General features: G+C 47.9%; 1 protein-coding gene across 3 annotated transcripts in view; it reads right to left on the reverse strand.

Moving 5' to 3' along the window:
• Positions 1–9,090: 9,090 nt before the first annotated feature.
• The window catches only part of EARS2 (glutamyl-tRNA synthetase 2, mitochondrial), a 29,694-nt gene continuing 18,276 nt past the window's right edge, over positions 9,091–20,508 (reverse strand). For all 3 annotated transcript variants that reach the window (XM_069570355.1, XM_069570353.1, XM_069570354.1), the window contains exons 6-9: positions 17,635–17,788; positions 17,389–17,519; positions 11,188–11,323; positions 9,091–10,734 (exon numbers count right to left, since the gene is read on the reverse strand). In XM_069570355.1, the coding sequence (XP_069426456.1) occupies positions 10,651–10,734; positions 11,188–11,323; positions 17,389–17,519; positions 17,635–17,788 (505 nt within the window). In that variant the 3' untranslated portion in view covers positions 9,091–10,650. The remainder of the gene's footprint in view (positions 10,735–11,187; positions 11,324–17,388; positions 17,520–17,634; positions 17,789–20,508) is intronic.

The following is a 20,508-nucleotide window of genomic DNA, read 5'->3' on the forward strand; positions in this document are numbered from 1 at the left end:
GAGGCTGGCAAGTCCAAGATCAAGGTGGTGTTGACAACCTGCTTCTAGGTTTGCAGAGTGCTGCTTTCTTGTCCTCCTAGTGTGGAGAGACAGCACACTCTGATCACTTCCTTTTAGAGCACTAATCCCATCATGAGGGATGCACCCCGGGACCACAGTTAAGCCTAATTACCTCCCACAGCACCCACTTCAAATACCATCACATGGACATTAGCATTTCAGCATGCCAATTTGATTCAATCTATACCATTATTCATATCAGGGAAATTCTGTATGAAATTAATGAAAATACACTTTGTCCAGTCAAACCAGTCAATCTTAAAGGAAACCAACCCTGAATATTCAATAGAAGGACTGATGCTGAGCTACAATACTTTGTCCACCTGATGCAAAGGGCCAACTCATTGGAAAAGACCCTGATGCTGGGGAAGATTGAAGGCAGAAGAAGGGGACAACAGAGGACAAGATGGTTGGATGGCATCACTGACTCAAAGGACATGAGCAAGCTCTGGGAGATGGTGAAGGACAAGCAGCCTGGTGAGTGCAGTCCATGGGGTTACAAAGGGTCAGACACAACTGAGCAATTGAACAACAACACGTTGTCCACAGCACACCCTCTGTGTTACCTGATTTTGGGCCTGGGAATTATTTTGCATGTGTGGTAAGTTGCTTCTCAGCAAGACAGTATATTAAAAAGCAGAGACATTACTTTGCCAACAAAGGTCCATCTAGTAAAAGCTATGGTTTTTCCAGTAGTCATGTATGGATGTGAGAATTGGACTATAAAGAAAGCTGAGCACCGAAGAATTGATGCTTTTGAACTGTGGTGTTGGAGAAGACTCTTGAGAGTCCCTCGGACTGCAAGGAGATCCAACCAGCACATCCTAAAGGAAATCAGTCCTGAATATTCATTGGAAGGACTGATGCTGAAGCTGAAGCTCCGATACTTTGACCTCCTGATGAGAAGAACTGACGCATTTGAAAAGACCTTGATGTTGGGAAAGATTGAAGGCAGAAGGAGAAGGGGACGACAGAGGATGAGATGGTTGGATGGCATCACTGACTCAACAGACATGAGTTTGAGTAAACTCCGGGAGTTGGTGGTGGACAGGGAAGCCTGGTGTGCTGCAGTCATGAGGGCGCAAAGTGTTGGACACAACTGAGCTACTGAACTGAACTGAAGTCGTTTCTGGGCTTCCTTGGTGGCTCAGTGGTAAAGAACCTGTCTGCAATGCTCAAGACCTGGGTTCAATCCCTCAGTTGGGAAGATCCCCTGGAGAAGAAAATGGCAACCCACTCCAGTATTCTTGCCTGGAGAATCCCATGGACAGAGGAGCCTGGTGGACTATAGTCCTTGGGGTTGAAAAGAGTCGGACACGACTGAGCAACTAACACTTTCACTTTAAGTCACTTCAGCCATTCACAAAGACTCTAGCCGAGTCTTTGTGACCCTATGGACTGTAGCTGCCAGGTTCCTCTGTCCATGGGATTCTCCAGGCAAGAATACTGGAATGAGTTAGTTTCCTCCCTCCAGGGGATCTTCCCAGCCCAGGGATTGAACCCACATCTCCTGTGTCTCCTGCATTGGAAGGCAGATTCTCTGAACTTAGGAAGTGGGGTGAAGTACAAGAATCTAGTCATTCTTCCTCTAGTCAATGCTTGAGAGACCACAGCTGAAAGGTTAAAAGGTAAGTGGGCGGTCAGGAAGTGGTTTGGGAGTTCTGTGTAGTGGTTGGGTGCCGAAGCTTTGGTTTCAGACCAAACAATGCTGTTACCCTCACCAGCCTTCCTAGGACCCCTGTTGCGTGTCTGTGCGGCCCTTCCTGCCCAAGCTCTCTTCTGTCTTCCATTTCCTTTCCTATGTCATATGCATGGTCTGTGGTCCGTCTCTTCTTTCTGGGCAATGAACTTTCATAAGCAGGGGCCATGTCTATCTAATTCCCCAACCTTTTTGGCACCAGGGACCAGTTTCATGAGAAACAACTTTTCCATGGATGTGGGCGGGGCAGAGGTGAGGATGGTTTTGGGCATGAGGCTTCCCTGGTGACTCAGACTGTAAAGAATCTGCCTGCAATCCACGTGGGAGACCCAGGTTCGATCCCTGGGTCAGGAAGATCCCCTGGAGGAGGGCATGGCAACCCACTCCAGTATTCTTGCCTGGAGAATTCCATGGTCAGAGGAGCCTGGCAGACTACAGTCCAAAGGGTCACAAGTAGTTGGACATGACAGAGCAACTCACATTTTCACTTTCAAGTGCATTACATTTATTGTGCACTGTTTTTCTATTATTATATTTTGATGTATAATGACATATATAATATTGTAGTAGTTTCAGGTGTACCTGATTTGATATTCATATACCTTGCAAAACAATCACCATAATATGTCTAGTTAGTATTCAATACCACACATCATTTCAGATGTTTTTCTTTTGTGATAAGAACTTGTAAAGGCTTATAAAATCTACTCTTAGAAACTTTCAAGTATACTGTGCAGTATTAACTAGTGTCACCATGCTGTACACTGCATCCCCAGGACTTAGCTACTTTATAACTTGCTGTTTGTACCTTCTGATCACCTTCACCCATTTTGCCCACCCCTATCCAACCAGTCCATCTGAAGGAGATCAGCCCTGGGATTTCTTTGGAAGGAATGATGCTAAAGCTGAAACTCCAGTACTTTGGCCACCTCATGCGAAGAGTTGACTCATTGGAAAAGATTCTGATGCTGGGAGGGATTGGGGGCAAGAGGAGAAGGGGATGACAGAGGATGAGATGGCTGGATGGCATCACTGACTCGATGGACGTGAGTCTGAGTGAACTGCGGGAGTTGGTGATGGACAGGGAGGCCTGGTGTGCTGCGATTCATGGGGTGGCAAAGAGTCGGACACGACTGAGTGACTGAACTGAACTGAACTGAAACAATTATAAGGGGCTTCCTGGGTAGCTCAGCTGGTAAAGAATCTGCCTGCAATGCAGGAAACCCCAGTTCAATACTTGGGTCAGGAAGGTACCCTGGAGAAGGGATAGGCTATCCACTCCAGTATTCTTGGGCTTCCCTGGTAGCTCAGATGGCAAAGAATCCTCCTGCAAATGTGGGAGACCTGGGTTGGTGAGATCCCCTGGAGGAGGACATGGCAACCCACTCCAGTAATTCTTGCCTGGAGAATCTCCATGGTCAGAGAAGCCTGGTGGGCTACAGTCCATAGGGTCATACAGAATCCGGACATGACTGGGAGACTAAGCATAGCATACAATTACAAATAATTTTTAGCATAAGTATGTCACAAATATTGCTTGGGACATACTTAAAAAATTATTAACTGTTTATCTGAAATTAAAAGTAAAAAACAACAATCCAGCTCCTTGTCAAGAAAGCATTTTCTGGGACTCCCTGGCAATCCACTGTTAAGACTCCACACTTTCCCTGCAGAGGGCTCGTGTTTGATTCCTGGTCTGGGATCTGAGATCCCACAAGCCCCATGCTGTGGCTTTAAAAAACAAATAAAATAAAATATGATAAACTAAAATTTTAATTAAAAAAAAACAGGGTGCTCAGGCCTGAGGGACAGGATGAGGAGGGAGGTGGGAGAGGGGTTCAGGATAGGGAACACATGATGTACACCCATGGCTGATTAATGTCAATGTATGGCAAAAACCACTACAATATTATAATTAGCCTCCAATTAAAATAAATTTTAAAATATTTTTTTAAATTAAAAAAATTTTAATAAAAAAATCAATTAAAAAAGAAAGCATTTCCTGTCTGGCTCCCCTTCCTGTCTGGCTCCGGACACCCAAGGATACTCACATCCCTGTATCACTTTGCTTGCCCCTCTTCCACCACATCCACACTTGCAATTTTGTCACCTATGAGATGGTGATCGCTGAGGCAGGAGCCTTATCTTTTGTGTTTTATTTTTAAAAGCTTAAGGAAAGGAATGAACACAAATCTGTGGAGTCTTACCCCCACAATCAACAAGGCTTTGTCTAATTCCTCTCACACCCTTAGGCTTAACAGGGCCTGGCACACAGTAGGTAACTGTGAAATGAATGAAGGAAGACAGGACAGAATGGACTCAGACAAGAGGCTGCCCCTCCTTGCCTGGGCTATCCTATTGCAATCAGGGCTGCGGGAGGGGTGGTAGGGGGCAGAGGAGACAGCATGTAGGCCTGGGACCCCAACATTTTGCCCATATATGAAGACTAAGCTAGAGATCCCCAGGGTGTGATAATGAGTTTATTGAGTGCCAAGTTAAGCTTCTATGCCTTCTATATTTAAAAAAATGCACATCCTGTAATTCACTAGTGAAAATAGTAACCACAAACGACGTGAAGTTTCTGAATGCTGCAAAACAGTACCCAGGCTAAACATATGACTGTGCACTTGGTGGCTCAGCTGTTAAAAGAATCCACCTGCCATGCAGGAGACCCTGGTTTGACCCCTGGGTCGGGGAGATCCCCTGGAGAAGGGATAGGCTACTCATTCCAGTATTCCTTGGCTTCTCCTGTGGCTCAGACGGCAAAGGATCCGCCTGCAATGCAGGAGGCCTGGGTTTGATCCGTGGGTTGGGAAGATCCCCTGGAGGAGGGCATGGCAACTCACTCCATATTCTTACCTGGAGAATCCAGAGGAGCCTGGCGGGCTAGTCAGTCCATGGGGTCGCAGAGTCTGACATGACAGCGACTGAGCACAGTGAACTTGAGCGCTCACCCTGCCTATCCATCCAATCAGGTGTGTGTCTGGCCCGTCTACTCAATATTTACTGAGCACCGACTACGTGAACAGGCACCATTCTCAGCACTGGGGGGTCTAGTGGTGAGCAAGACAGATCACGTCTCTGCTCTTATGGACATTATAATCTACACTAACAAATAACTGCTGAACTACTTACCCATTATTTACACATTCAATTCGATTGTGTTCCCTGGAAAAGAATAGGATGTTGATGATTAACGGCAGAGGAAGGAGAGCTTCTAGGGGGAGTCAGAGGCCTTCCTGAAGAGGGGATAGTGAAGCGGAGATCTGAACACTGAGACACCGGGCAAAAGGACAAAGAGCAGATAAACAAGAGTATTCCAGCCAGAATGTGGCTGGAAGGCAGGCTTACGTGGCTGGGGAACAGTGAAAGGGGCTCATGAGGCAAAGATGAGTGAAGTGAAGCAGCAGAGTTAGAGGAGGAAGTGCTGGGCTGTGATGACAAAAAATGCCTTTATCATGTTTCCCCCTTCTGTGCTTCATTTTTTTTTTTAATCTTGTAAAATTTGACTGTGAAGGGCCTCTTCACTGCTGTGCTCAGGTGTTCCCTAGTTATGGCTCTTGGGCTTCTCTTGCTGCAGAGCACAGTTCTAGAGCATGGGGGCTCCGTGGTAACGGAGGGCTCTCTAGTTGCTCTGCAGCACGTGGAATCTTAGTTCCCCGCCCAGGGATGGAACCGGTGTCCCCTGCATTAGAAGGCGGATTCTTAACCACTGGACCACCAGGGAAGTCCCTCGTGCCTCATTTTCCTATCAGGGCTCCCAGCAACTGGGCCAGCCCCACTCAAATCTCAGTTCAGCAAAGCTGCTGGAATGATCAATCAAAAAAACACAAATCTGGAAAACACACACACACACACAAATCTGATCTTGTCACTTCCCTACTTGAAGCATGTCAGTGGTTCTTCACCTTCCACTTCATGAAGACCCAATCCATGTCTTCTCTAATGGACCCCCCCTTTTGTCCAGGAACCCAGAGAAGAGCTGGCCCCAGCCCCAGCTCTGGGTCTAGCTGACCTATGAGGGCTCCCCACCCACCTCCCCAGAAGGGATGCATTCAAGAATGGAGAAGTCATGTAGGGGAAGGTGCTGGAGAGGTTTCCATGCTTTTAGGGAGAGAGTCACACTAAGCCATGCTCTAACAGCATGAAGGAGGAAGTGCAAAGGGGCCTGAGCGCTTCAGGTGGCCAATCTTGAGAGGAGAGAACCAACCAGAGGCTATTGCCAATGCTGGGGCCAATCAAGCAAAGAGATCGGAAGTCCCTCAGACCTCCACAAGGTCACTGAACGCTTAATTAACCAACCCCAGAGCATGCCATACCCCTGCACTTCCTGCTTTGTGGGACACAGAATCTTCTTGTTTAAGCTTGTTTGAATCTGGATGTTTTGCTATTTGTAGTGAATAGTACCTTGATGCTTTTGCCCTGGCATCGAGGCTATTTGGATTTCCCCTCTGGCTGGGTTTTCAGCCGCTTACCTCACTCCTTCAGCTCCTACCCATGACTCCAGTCAATACCCTTCCAATTCCCACTGACCTGGAAACTCCTACTTGTCCCTCAGAACCCAGTTCAAAGTTCATCTATAAAGTCCTCTGATACCCATGAACATATCATGAACCTCCTTCTCTGGGCTCTGCTCTAAACCAGAAAGTTCTCACTAAAATTAAAAAAAAAAATTGTTTGGTAGAAACCAACACAATACTGTAAAGCAACTATCCTTCAATTACAAGTAACTGAATTAAAATAAATTTTAAAAAATTACTTATTTGGCTATGCTGAGTGTAAGTTGTAGCATGCAAACTCTATAAACTGGGCATATGGGATCTAGTTCCCTGACCAGGGATGGAAGCTGAGCCCCCTGCATTGGGAGCATGGAGTCTTAGCCACTGGACCACCAAGGAAGTCCCCTCATTTTCTAAGTATTTATTATCCTGGCCCCTGGGAAGTTAGTGAATTAGTATGAGAAAAGTTAGTATGAGAAAAATATTAATGAATCAATTAGACAATTTCTAATTTAGCTCCCACTAAACATCCCTCTATATTGAACTATTCCATCTCAAATCTTCACATCAGTCTTTGTCAAAGGTTGGTCTCTCACAGACAGCTGGATGCAATGCAATTTACTGGCAATGGACCAAGTAAACTACAACTGCAAATCTTGGCAAAAGAAATATGATTCCCCAGTGTCAATGAAAGTCATCCTGGGAAACTGATGGAATCTGGGAGGGTTAGACCAGCTGATGATTGCCACTTCTGAAGAAACTGATCTGATAAACGACTCAAACATTTTTTGTTGTTGTTGTTCCACCCTGAGACCTTACCTGACTCCCTATTTGTCAGGCATCGTGCCAGGTACTATGGTTACAACCAAGAATAAGAAAAACTAACTGCCTGCCTCAGTCTTATCCTCTTGAGAGTAAGATTGACAATAAACATGTACAACTCAGTAATTTCATATATTAATAAGCATTATGAGAAAAAAATAAGCTAGATAAAGACGATGATTGAGATTCTGAAGTTGGCTACAGAATAATAGTAATTTTCTGGCAAGGGTACTCTGTAAACTCCATGTTAAGAGAGTGTGCCCAGGGGCAGAATGGCCGTCTTGATTACTAGAATGGGTCTGCTGCAGCCATGACTACATTACATGATTCTGTCTCACTGGCCACAGTTGATTGGACCAGAGGTAGATAGCTGACCCAAGGTAGGCCAATCAGATTCTTTCCTAGGATTTTGGACATAGAATACTAGTTACTGAATTGCCAGGGTATCAGAGGGGTATCAGCTTTAGGGCTGGGGCAGTTGTTGGACAAGTGCAGAGATTAAAAAGAAAAAAAAAAAAAGCCAGCCTGCAGAAGGAAGATGAGGGAAGCAGACACCCAGACAGAAATGGTTACAAACTGCAGATTCAGAGGGACAATGGTGAATGTCTTGGGTTCTGAGGAGTTACTGGTTACAGATCAAGTCTCTTGTAAGGTCCAGCTGGGAGTCCTGCTTTTGGATTTGTCCTAATTCTTTCAATAAATTCCTCTCACAGTTTAAGTTAGGCTGGGTCTGTTTCTATGTTTTACAACCAACATTTCCAAGAATGAAAATACTGGTGATGAGGGTGATGGTAAGAGATAACATTTGCTGAGTGCTAGGCCTTATTTTAAGATCTTTACATAGGTCATCTATTTTGATTCTTACAAATTGTTGAGATAGACACAATTGTTATCCCCATGGTGCACGAGGAAACTGAGCTTCAGAAGCCACAGTGAGTAAGTAGCAGAACCAGCTTCTGGCCTCCACAACCTTCACTGCTTCACTTCACTCAAAAAAGCACTGGGGGATGGACCTGAGGTTATTTAAAATCTGTGAAGTCCTCTGACACATTTCTTCTGATCCTGAGCAAAACCCCAGAGCAGGAGACGTGCTGCTTCTCAGACAACTCACTCCAAATGAGGAAGTGGCCACATCTTTATCAACTCAGCAGTCTGATCACCCACTTTGTTGAAATAGCCACATTCCCTCACTGACAGCTAGAGTTTCTCATAAGCATACTTGATATCTTAGAACTGGAGGCTCTGATGTCACTCAAGTCAAGAGTTGAGGTTGGACTCTGGGTTGTCAAATGCCTCATGCTAAACCCTCAGAGTTGATCAACTTTGCTGAGCCCCCGTTTCCCTATCTGAAACATAGAAACAACAACAACAAGAATAATAATGCCTAATGTGAAGATTCAATGGACTGAAGATTCAAACACATGGACTAAAGTATTTACCAGTATAATTTAAAACCCACAGGTATTTGAGGCTCATGTAAACACACAATAAATTGCAAGCATTGTTATTCTATGTCCTTTCAGTGCCGTACTTGTTGTTTCTGCCATTACCCCTTCTTCTGGAAAAAGTACCCTACTTCTCCTTGGGAACTTTTCCTCTGTTGGATATCATCCCAAGGGACCACCTATTCCTGGCTGAGGAATGGTAACATGGACTCAGCCCAACCAGAACCCTCTTCTTAGTATCTGAATCTTTAGCTGAGTCACATCCAAAACTGAGTGGGAAAAATACAGAGGAACCACAACAGAAAATATTTAAGAGTTAACGTGTTCCCATTGAAGAACACAGACAAGACTGGCCATGAGCTCCTGTGGTGGCCCACGTGATCAGAGCTTCCCTGGCTCCTGTCTTTTCCAAGATCTGGTTCTCTGGTTTTCCCATAGATTCTTTGACTTTCTCAGAAATTAAACTCCTATAAAGTCTCCAAAAAACCTAAGCTAGGCAGAACTGGTTTTCACTGCTTGTCATCAAAGTATGTGATATACTTTTCAAAGAATGATTAGGTCTCTGTGAAACTCAGCAAATTCTTTAATCCCCTTTCCTTCTTCCTCTGGACAAGGAGAGTGTATTAGCAATCAACTGCTGGGTGACAAATAATCCTAAAGCCTGGTGGCTTTAAACAATACATATTTATTAACTCATAACTGTGTGCCTGAAATTTGGAAGCAACTCTGCTTAGTGGTTCTGGTTTAGGATCTTTCAGGAAGGCTGCAGTCAAATGTCACCCAGTGCTGCTGTCATCTGTCAGCCCCGGCTGCTTGACCGGGGCTGGAAGACTGACTTCCAAGATGGCCCATTCATACGTCTGTTGTCAGGAGGCCTCTGATCCGTATCTGTTTGAGAGTCTTCACCATGTGGAACAAGACAGAAGCCACGACACATCACACAAGGCAGTCCTCTTCAATGTGAATGCCAGGAGGTAGTGATGAAGATGACTGGGGGCCACACAGGGGAAGCCCAGAAACCCTGTAGGGGGCCTCTGTAGCCAGCTACCATCCTCCCTTCGCTGAGTTATTCCTATTTACCCCAAGAAGAACATCTCATTTCAGAAACCCTCAGACAGTGATTTACAAACAATGGGTGGAAGGAGGCGGTGAATATGAAGGTGAAAAATAGGCAGAGTGAAGGTCTCCAGTATAAGGACTTGTTCTGGAGAACTGGAAAAGAGGAAGATATAGCCTTTAGGGAAGGGAGACACAGGCTGCCCTAAGTCCAAGGACAAAGAGCAGTATAAAACCTAAGTGTTCCCCCTGGGCAGCCCCAAAGAAGGTTTGACAGACAGTTCAGGCCTGCTTGTCAATCACTGCTCCAAAGTCAAACTGGGTTTGAGAACTGGAGTCCAAGGGTCCAGGCCGCTGCCAAGCTGTTACATATGGGCTGACAAAATGTTCCCCACAACACTCATGTTGAAGCTCCAACCTCCCAGTACCTCGGAATGTGACTGAATTTGCAGACAGGGATGATAAAGAGGTGATGAAGTCCAAACTGGGCTGTGAGGCTGGGCCTTAACCTGATCTGACTGGTGTCCTCGTGAGAAGAAGGCATTTGGACAGAGACACCGAGGGCATAGACAGAGGCAAGACTGTGGAAGGAGAGAGCAAAAAGTCAACTGTGTGCAAGCCAAGGAGAGGGGCCTCGGGAGAAAGGAAACCTGCCAACACCCTGATCTTGGACTGCCCGCCTCCGGAACTGTGAGAGAATCACTTCCTGTTGTTTAGGCCACCAGTCTGTGGTCTTCCATCGTGGCAGCCCAGGCAGACTGAAGCTCGAGCTGCCACTGTTCTTTGAGGCAGCTCCTAACCTCTGCTGTGTACTGGGGTGTCACAATCAGATGTGAAGCCTTCCTTTCCAGACTCAGGGAGGTGAGACAGGTCTGGGTGTCCGCGGCCAGCTGATAAGGATGGGCCTGGCGTGGAGCCACAAATGCACTGTGCACCCAGAGGCTCTGTGTCCACTCCTGGTTCTTTCCGCAAGCTCCTGCCGGGCCCAGGCCTCCTGCTCCTCTCCCCCGAGGGCGGCTCCTGCGAGTACAGCTCCTGCGGCCACCTCCAGCGGCCTGCCACCTTCTCTCTAGCTGCAGAGCACCTTCTGTATTCGTTCCCGCACTTCCTTTGGTCCCAAAGACACCATCATCTCAGCTACCGGAGGTCCTTGCTGAGGACAAACAAGAGAAAACGTTGCCTTAAACTGCCTGAGGAACACACACCCGGCCTCAGCTGCAGGAGTTACGCCCAAGCCAACGCTGGCACCGGTGCCTGCACCCCAAGGAGCCGGGTGTGCACTTTATGAGCTTCAATTTCTGAGGCTGAGGATGGGTCCCGGGGCCTGGTCTCCCTGGGTTGGTATGTCCCTTCCCCCAGTCAACTGCCAGGTCTCTCAAGGGGGCAGCATGTGTGTTTCACTCATTACTGGATCCACTGCACCTAGCATGGTGCTTGCACATGTAGGTACTCAGTGGGTTCTATCTGTTGAATGATTGAATGAGGGCAGGTGCTCATGTTTCCTTCATCTCTGTAGCCCACAAACTACACTTAGTGCTACTGGTCAACGTCAGCTGAGTGGGTAAAAGAGGGCTCCAGTCCAGTCCAGTCCAGCCGCCTGCCTCACCTGCTGTCCACTGAGGGCCACTCGGAGGAGCTTCATCACGTTACTGTGTTTGATGCCTTCCAGACCTTCTGACAGCTTCTTCAGTTCTCCATTCAGCACGTCCTGAGTTAAGTTTGTACCAGGTCCTTCTAAAAGTCTAGAAGAGAGCCAGTCTATGAGGGGCCAGCACAAGCCAATGGCAAGTGGGTAGAAGGGAGGACTTCAGAAGCTTATCCATCAGCTACAACATATTGATAAATTAATAGCACAATCGATGTTCAAGCCTGCTTGGAAGTGGAGGGAGATATCTACTACTCCCATCCTAGTTGGTGAAGAAACAGCAACCAAGGGACTACAAACACAGAGACTCCAAGCAAGTGCGCATAAAAAAGGGAAACTCAGAGGATACCGTGAGAGGATTTACTAATTACTACCTGTGTCATGCAATCTTCATGCCCCAGTTTTCTCACCTGTAAAGTGGGGATAATAGTAGTCTCTGCACCTCACAGAGCTATGGTGGGGCTGAGTTAAAACTTGAAGAGCACGGAGTGCCCTGGCTGAACAGACAGTAAGAACTCGAAAGTATGAGATCTTATGAAAAGAAACTTACGGATGAGTTAGATATAGGACGGAAGAATGAAGCCCTCTGAGAAATGACGTGAAACATGGCTTCAAGACCTCTGGGATTTTCCTGGTGGTACGTGGATAAGAATCCACCTGCCAATGGAGGGGACTTGGGGTCGATCCCTGGTCCAGGAAGATTCCACATGCGTCAGGGCATCATAGCCCAGGCACCACAACTACTGAGCCTGAGTGCTTCATCTGCTGAAACCCGTGAGTCTAGAGCCCGGGCTCCACAAAGGCGCCACCACAATGAGAAGCCTGCACACTCCAACGACAAAGTAGCCCCCGCTTGCCGCAACTAGAGAAAGCCTGCGTGCAGCAATGAAGACCCAGTGCAACCAAATAAATAAACAAAGACTTCCAGGGGACGTAGCAGAGAAGAGCAGAAAGAAAGACATCAGGAGAACCCAGCACCAGTGATGGCCCTGCCACCACTTGCTGTAACCATTCTTTGCCCACAAACTGAAACAGTTCAGGAGGTACAATGGGCCAACAACCATTCCCCACTTTCCTGGCAGTCCAGCTGAGACCCTCTTCCAAAAGCAGGTTTGAGCTCAAGAGAAAGTTCCTAATTAGTCAGGGCTGGACTTGCAAAAACTTCGTCCCAGCCCTGATTCAGAATTAGAGCAAGGGATGGGAGCAGAACTAAAGACGGGCCAAGGCTGGAGACCTTCACTAGTGCAGACAATCCTTGACACCAACTCTGACACTGACTGCTCCTGAAATGGCCAGACACTCCATCCCCCATGCTGGCTTACATGGGAAGCTGGCAGGCTTCCAGCTCAGAAACAGGGTTCATGAGGAAACTGGAACCAATGGCCTTCCAGGGCACATTTCCTTACTCACTCCAGTACTTGAGCAATTCAGTTTCGAGAAATGTAACCATTTTTATTGTATCTTAAAACTAGACCACATGACTGCTGTTATTTATGAAATGGAGAAGAGGAAATGTTGAAAATATAAAATGTAATACAGTTTGCAGCACCATGGATGGACCTACAGATTATCATACTAAGTGAAGCAAGTCAGAAAGAAAAAGACAAATACCATGTGATATCACTTCTATGTGGAATCTAAAATACGACACAATGAACATGTCTACGAAACATAAGGAAAAGAGCTGTGGTTGCCAAGGAAGGTGTGGTGGGGGGAGGGAAAAACTGAGAGTGTGGGGTGAGCAGATACAAACTATTACATATAGAATGGATAAATAACAAGGTCCTTCTGTATAGCCCAGGGAACTATATTCAATACCTCATGATAAGCCATAATGAAAAAGAATACGAAAGAGTACCTATATGTATAATTGAATCATTTTGCTGTACCATAGAAATTAACACAACATCGTAAATCAATCATACTTAAAAAAAAAAGAATGTAGTATGCGGTAAAAACCAACAAGCTCCTCAATGTCATTATGGGGAAGCAGGCTGTCAAGGAGCTGGTGAAAGTGACAGGCCCCAGGAGGCCTGTGATGGCAGCCAGGATATGTTAATAAGAGCTGGCCCAGGATTTGGCATGGGCAGAGGGCCTTCAACAGAACTGGATGCTGCTCAACATGTGGGTGTCAGCTTTCCTGCCTTGAGTGGGAGCCCCAGAGTGTCCCTAAAACCTAATCCCATGGCAGGTGTGGGGAGGGAAGACATTAGTTTGGTAAACTAGGACAGCCTCATATGGAATGTCCTAAATTAACAGAGTATTATTAATAATACCTCAGGGAAATTTAGCCTGGAGATATGCTTGCAAGGGTGCTTAATGGTGTCTATTCAAGGTTATTCACTGTGGCGTTGTTTGTAACAGCAAATTTGGAAGCAAATGTCCATCAGCAGGAGATGAGTTAAATAAATCATGGTGAAGTGGTATGATAAGGGACTAGGTGTAGCTGAGAGGAGGAGGAGGAGGAGGATACCCTCTAAGCCTGGACAGATCTAAAGTATGCTGTTAAGTGAAAAACAAACAGACAAACAAGCGAAAAAAAACAAAAAAGACAGGGAAATATAGCCATTATTTTGTAAGCTTTAGACGGAGTACAATCCGTAAAAATACTGAATCACTATGTTGTACATCTGAAACTAACAATATTGTAAATCAACTGTATTTCAATTAAAAAAAATAAAATTAAGCCAAAAACCCCCAAAAGATACCAGTGTTATTGTACTATATGGTATCTTTTGTGTAAAGAGGTGGAAAATAAGGATTATCTAGATATAATTAAAAAGAGTAGTAAATTCAGAGAGGGTTCTGGAATGGGGCAGATGAGGGGTAAGGATTAAAAATGGGATTCATGGGTTTTCCCTGGTGGCTCAGTGGTAAAGAATCCACCTGCCAATACAGGAGACAGAGGTTCAATCCCTGATTCAGGAAGATCCCACATGCCAAGGAGCTAAACAGCCCATGTGTCACAACTACTGAGCCTGCGCCTGAGAGCCCGGGAGCCACAACCGCTGAGCCTGCGCTCTAGAGCCCGGGAGCCACAACCGCTGAGCCTGCGCCCGAGTGCCCGGGAGTCACAACTACTGAGCCTGCGCCCGAGAGCCCGGGAGTCACACCTACTGAGTCTGCGCCCGAGAGCCCGGGAGCCAGGACCGCTGAGCCTGCGCCCGAGAGCCCGGGAGCCACAACTACTGAGCCTGCGCCCGAGAGCCCGGGAGCCACAACTACTGAGCGCACGCGCCTGAGAGCTTCAGCTCCACAAGAGAAGTCACTGCAGTAGGAAGTCCATGCACCACAGCTCGAGAGTAGCCCCTGCTTGCCTCGACTAGAGAAAAGCCTGCACAGCAGTGAAGACCCAGCACAGCCAAAACGACATCAATAAATAAATAATTTTTAAACAATAGGATTCCTGATATATACATTTAAAAATAATTTCTAGGTTTTAAACCCACATTCAAGAGGTTTGAATGAACGAATAACAATTAAATTTTAAATTAAAAGTCTGCAAGAATGGAGTTATATACACATTTCCTTGACTATGCAGACCTTTCACAAAGGAAACTGCTATTTGGGACTGTCTTTCTGTTGGGGGCTGAGTACGAGGGAAGACAATTTTTGCTATAAACCCTCTTGGACTGTTTGTATTTTTGCCACGTTAATTATATTCTTATCTTTTCAAAATGTATGTTTTAACGGTATAGTGATGATTTCTTGTTATCAGGTGCTATCCAAGCATTTCACGCCAAGAAGAAGCAACAGAGAACACGACACTACATCCACCCTCTCACCCCAGCCGGCTGGACTTTCAATCCCTGCTCCTCCAACTTACCAGCTGCATGATTTTAAGTAAGTTACTTAGCCACTTTGGGCTTCAGCTTTCTCATCTGTCGAGCGGGGATAACAATAGCGGTTCCTTTATTAGGTTGCCGAGAACTCAAGGGTATAGGCGCGTGCACAGCGCACACGGTGTCACGTGCACGGGCGCTCAGTTGTGTCCCACTCTCTGCGACCCCCTGGACTGTAGCCCGCCAGGCTCCTCTGTCCGTGGGATTTCCCAGGCAAGAATACCGGAGTGGGTTGCCATTTCCTTCTCCAGGGAATCTTCCTGACCCAGGGATGGAACCTGTGTCTCTCGTCTGCTGCCTTGGCAGGCGAGCTCTTTGCCACTGGCATATATATATGTGCACATATCTTGTGTGTATTATGTTTTTATTGGAGCATAATTGCTTTATAATGTTGTGTTACTGTCTGCTGTACAACAAAATGAATCAACCATATGTATACATATATCCTCTCCCTCTTGAGCCTCCCTCCCACTCGCCATCTCACCCTCTAGGTCATCAGAGCACTGAACTGAGCTTCCTGTGCTATACAGCAGCTTCCCACTAGCTATCGACATATTTAATGTATATGATATATAACATATTGCACACACGTGTGTAAGCAAGTACACAAACAAGTGTTTACTATTCCTATCAAACATAATCTTCACGACAAAACTGGGAAGTTAAGTAAAATGGACATCTGTGGGGTCTGCTGCTCAGCCCACATTGCCCTTCCTCCTGATACCAGGGCCCTAACACTCCCTGTGGAATGACTTGGCTCCATCCTCAGCCCACGAGCTCTGGCTGGGGGTCCACTCAAAGCCCCGCATATGACCTAACCTAGGCTGGTCAATGTATCACATTCTCCAGGCCTCTGTGACTGGCTCGGAGGCAGAAAAACCAGGCCAATCAGGCCCCATCAGAGTGAATTTCAAGACACGGTTGGAGTCGGGGGCTGCGGTTCAGCCCTCTTACCCCCACAGTGGGGACTGTGAGAGAGGCAGCTTTTGATCCCCAGGATCCTTTCTCCCTCTCATGTATACTAAGACAATCTTCAGCTGGGCATGTGGCCACCAAGGTAGAAACTACATTTTCTGGACTCCCTTGTAGCTTGGCGTGGCCACAAGGCAGGCGTTAAGGCCAGCAGGATGTGAGTGGAAACATGTATAACTTTTAAGCCAGGGCCTCGAGGGGAAGGAGCGCCCCGTCCCCTCTCCCTTTCCTCCTTCCTCCTCTGGCTGAACTGTGAGCCACCACGGACCATGGGGACAAGAGCAAAACCTGGCCCACATGCCACCACTACTGAGCCTGTGCTCTGCAATAGGGCCTCCTGCTGCAACAAAGACCCAGTGTAGCCTACCCCCCAGCCCAAAAAAAGAGAGGGGGTGGAGAGCATAGGCAAAACCTAAAGACAGCAGGACCCTAGAGACATGGACAGAAGCTGTTCAGCCTTGAACTACCTGATCCAAATGCAGGTAAGGGAGACACGCACGTATCCATCTAATACAGAACCTCTGCAGAAGGAGCGGCTGGCCTGGGACAGTATGCGGCAGAAAGTCAAAGGGGCAGAGGGAGAAACAAGGTGTCGGTGCCATGATTTTTGGCCCCTGCGTTAACCTGGGCCTCAAGTCGGCCCTTCTGGCCTCTGCAATGATGTACATGAATCACTTCCCTCTTGCTTAAGCCAGTTTTGGTTGCACTTTGTGCCCTCACAATCTAAAGAGCCCTGTGACTGTGAACAATGAGACCTAGTATCATCCCCACCCTACAGGGGAGGAAAGGGAAACTCAAGGATGAGCAGGAACCTGGACAAACTGAAATCACCTGGCAGGTGAACTATTAGGTTGGTGTGAAAGTAATTAATGGTTTGGCTTTGTTGATATCAGAATAGATTCTTAAATAAATGTGGTTTTATTATACATCACTTTCTATCCTGAAGCACAGATTTTTATGCTCTAGGAATAAGCAAACTTATTTCTCGTTGGCAAAAATGTGTTGATTATATGGCTCCAATTTTGATGAATGAAGATGTGTTTGAGCCTAGTTATAATGACTTCAGAGTCTGAAACAATAATTACTTTTGCACCAACCTAATAACTGGGTCAGTGAGTGGCTGGGCCGCAGTGGCAACCAGGTGGGTCCAACCCTGGAGCCAGAACCACTGCATCTTCCAGGGGAGCCCAGGCTTCTCAGTACCATGAGTGACCCTCTCACTGAGAACCTCTCGCTAGCTTTGGGGCCGGACTGCAGGCCTGACTGCCAAGCCCTGGAGTGGAGAGGGCCCTGGGAGGGAGACAGGGGAGGCAGGTGCAGACCCCAAGCTCCGCCTGTGGGAACTCACCCCAGCACACGCTTGGCAATGATGTCCACCTTCTCCGAGATGGCACCCAGCTGCTCTCGACCCACCGCAGGGCGGGTCCACAGGTAGGAATATGCTGGGGAGACCAGATCTTGCAGGCGGCAAATGTGACCCTGGGGAGAGAGGTGGTCACTGAATGCACTGGAGGTTGGGGGGGTGGAATCCTGACATGGGAAGGAGGGGAGTGGGACGCCACCTGCTCCCTGGGTCTCCAGGCTCCTGACCCACCTGTCTCAGCAGGATGATCCTCTCCACGTAGGCTGGGTCTAGCACCTCTCTGTCCTGCAGCTGGCTCCCAAACGCCTCCTCCACGAGTGCCTGCAGCTGGCCCACCAGCTGGCATCTCTGGGTCTCGTCGCCTACCAGCCGGCGGAGGTGCAGCCTGCAGGAGAAGCCAAGGGACCATGCTGCTGCGGCCACCCCCAGCCCTGCCAAAACCCTCCTCCCCAGAGGAGCGGGTGGGCTTTGCAGAATGACTCCCTCCAGGGGATGCTCTCCCTCCAGCCGGGCTGGAGCAGCGGGGAGACTCCCGACGGTCTGCCCGTGACTCAGCTCCCCAGCGCCTCTCACCTGACCTGCTGCCCTCCCCTGAGCTATTGTTTGAATTCAGGACTCAGTTAAAAAGCTCAAGTTTTGCTGTCAGGTCAAATTTTCTCCTTTTCAGAATTCTTCTAACCACCTTGTTCCCTCCTTCAGAAGCAGCAGTCTCTAAGACTCCAAGCCTCAAACCAGGCCCCGTCAGTCCTCAGTCCCTGGGCTGCCCTCACCCTGTCCCTGGCAGGACTGGAGGGACCCAGGGCGTGAACAGCACAGGGCCAAGGGCTGTTCTGGAGGAGTGTGCCTTCCTGTCCCTGGTGTAGAAGAAAGGCAGGCAGCAAGGGATGGATGACCATCTCATGAGCTCTGAGATCGGGCAGGCCTGTGAGTGAAGCCAGCCTTGCCGGACATCTGCAGCAAGTGACACAAGCACTCAGAGCTCAGGATGCTCATCTGTTACCATGGGGACAACGTAGCCTCCCTCACAGGGCGCTGGGCGGAGTAAAGGAGGGGCTGTCTGTGTACACCAGTGTGGCTACCACGTCTGGGAGCTGGAGACGGGCTGGGAGTCTGAGCAGAGGCTTAAGTGAGGCAGAGGATGGAAGGACAAGACCCTCTGGGAAGCAAATCCGGAGCATGCCATGGCCCCAAAACATCATTTTCTAAAATGAATAAAGGGAATTCCCTGGTGATGGTCCAGTGGTTAGGACTCTATGCTTTCACTGCAGGGGGAACAGGTTCCATCCCTGGTCAAGGAACTAAGATCCCACATACTGCCTGCCAGGCACAACAAAATAAATTAAAAAAAACAAATGAAGAGAAATCACATGAAATTGTACTAAAGCTGTTTCTAGGACCTCTGTAGCTAGATAAGGCAGCAGGAAGAAAGACATCAAGAGACCTTAGTGGCCATGCTTGAGATAATCCACATAAGGTCCAGGGATCCACGCCTGCGACACAGTACATGCTAGACAAACGTCAGTTATTACTACTACCTTCACCAAGCCACCAGCACTGCTATGACAACTACTATCTTTAGTACTGCTACTGAAATAAGTCATAGCAGTGGCTTGATTACAGAACTACCTAAAGCAAACAGCTTCCGCTGTATGAAACCTGCGGGCATCAACTGCAAGCAAAAGCCGTCTTCCTCTGACTCCCCTCGTGCTTTGTGGAGGACTGGAATGGGTCACCAAGTATCGTCCCTGTTCTGACCCCATTGCTCCCCAGGATGGCACTTTCTCCGTGATAAGAAAGGTGGTACACAAGCTGTCTTCAACGTGCCTGTTGCACTTGGTCCTGAATGTCCCATGCAAGAGATGCCCAGCGGTTATAGGACTCGGTGCTCTCGCTGTCACGGCCCAGGTTCAATCCCTGGCTGGGGACCTGTGATCCCACAAGCCTTGCAGCATCCCTCCCCACCCTCCTCAAATAAACAAAAGCAGAAATACCCACCACTACAGTATGAACTTGAACCTGCCTCGTTATTTAACTTCTTGACATCTTGCTCTCATTAAATGCACAACAGGGCAAAATCATACAAGTGACCCCATCTGATGGGAGAAGTAACATCCTTGAGGCAAATGCAGTTGATGGGAACCCCCTGGGCTCACCCAAGTAAAATACTGACAGCCTGTCCCCAAACCAGCTCAAGAGGAGGCATCTAGGAGTCCCAGTCCCCCTAACTACAGACCTGTCCATTGGCTTTCCCACTAATGCCCTTAGCCCGAGATGTGGCAACAGGGATCCAAACTGTAACTGCGGCTGGAGGTTTCAGAGAGAAGTGGTGGTGGTGGTGTTCAGTCTCTAAGTCGTGTCTCATTCTTTTGCAACCCCATGGACTACAGCCCACCAGGCTCTTCTGTCCATGGGATTTCCCAGGCAAGAATTCTGGAATGGGTTGCCATTTCCCTCTCCAGGGGATCTTCCCAACCCAGGGATCGAACTTGTGTCTCCTGAATTGGCAGGCGGTTTCTTTATCACTGACTCACCAGGGAAACCTTCAGAGGAAAGAACTACTTGAGATGTGAAAAGCATGGCGAGACAGCACTCACTCACTGTATTGGCTGGGCTGGGGAGAGGTTGATCAAGCGTAACACTGATGACAAAGAACAAACCTGCCATTTTACTGAGCACTTTCTCCATGCAAAACAGCTTGAGGCTTAATTTAACTGAACAGTGGCACAAGGCCAGTACTGTTACTGGCCACATTCTTAAAAAAATTCTCAGCAAGTTAAAAAGATATATTACCATTCCAGCCTTCACATGAGCCCAGAACCTGGGGCTGGTCATGGAGGACAGGACAGCAAACAAACCCAGGTACCTGACACCTCTCTCTGCTGGATCCCTGCTCCCCAAAGCAGCTGATAGCGGGGCCACCCCTTTGGCCTCTGCCCCATCACGCCGACAGCACTCCGAGGCCAGGGCATGCAGCCTCACGATCCCTGAGCTCTCAGTTGGGAGGCCACCTCTACACCTCCAGTACTGGAGGAGCCTGCTAGGGTCGGGCACCATGGATCTGGCCTGATGGAGGGAGAGACCATGCAGGAGGAGCTGTCTCAAGGT

This window comes from Ovis canadensis, chromosome 24 (genome assembly GCF_042477335.2).
Source record: "Ovis canadensis isolate MfBH-ARS-UI-01 breed Bighorn chromosome 24, ARS-UI_OviCan_v2, whole genome shotgun sequence".
Lineage (NCBI taxonomy): Eukaryota > Metazoa > Chordata > Mammalia > Artiodactyla > Bovidae > Ovis > Ovis canadensis.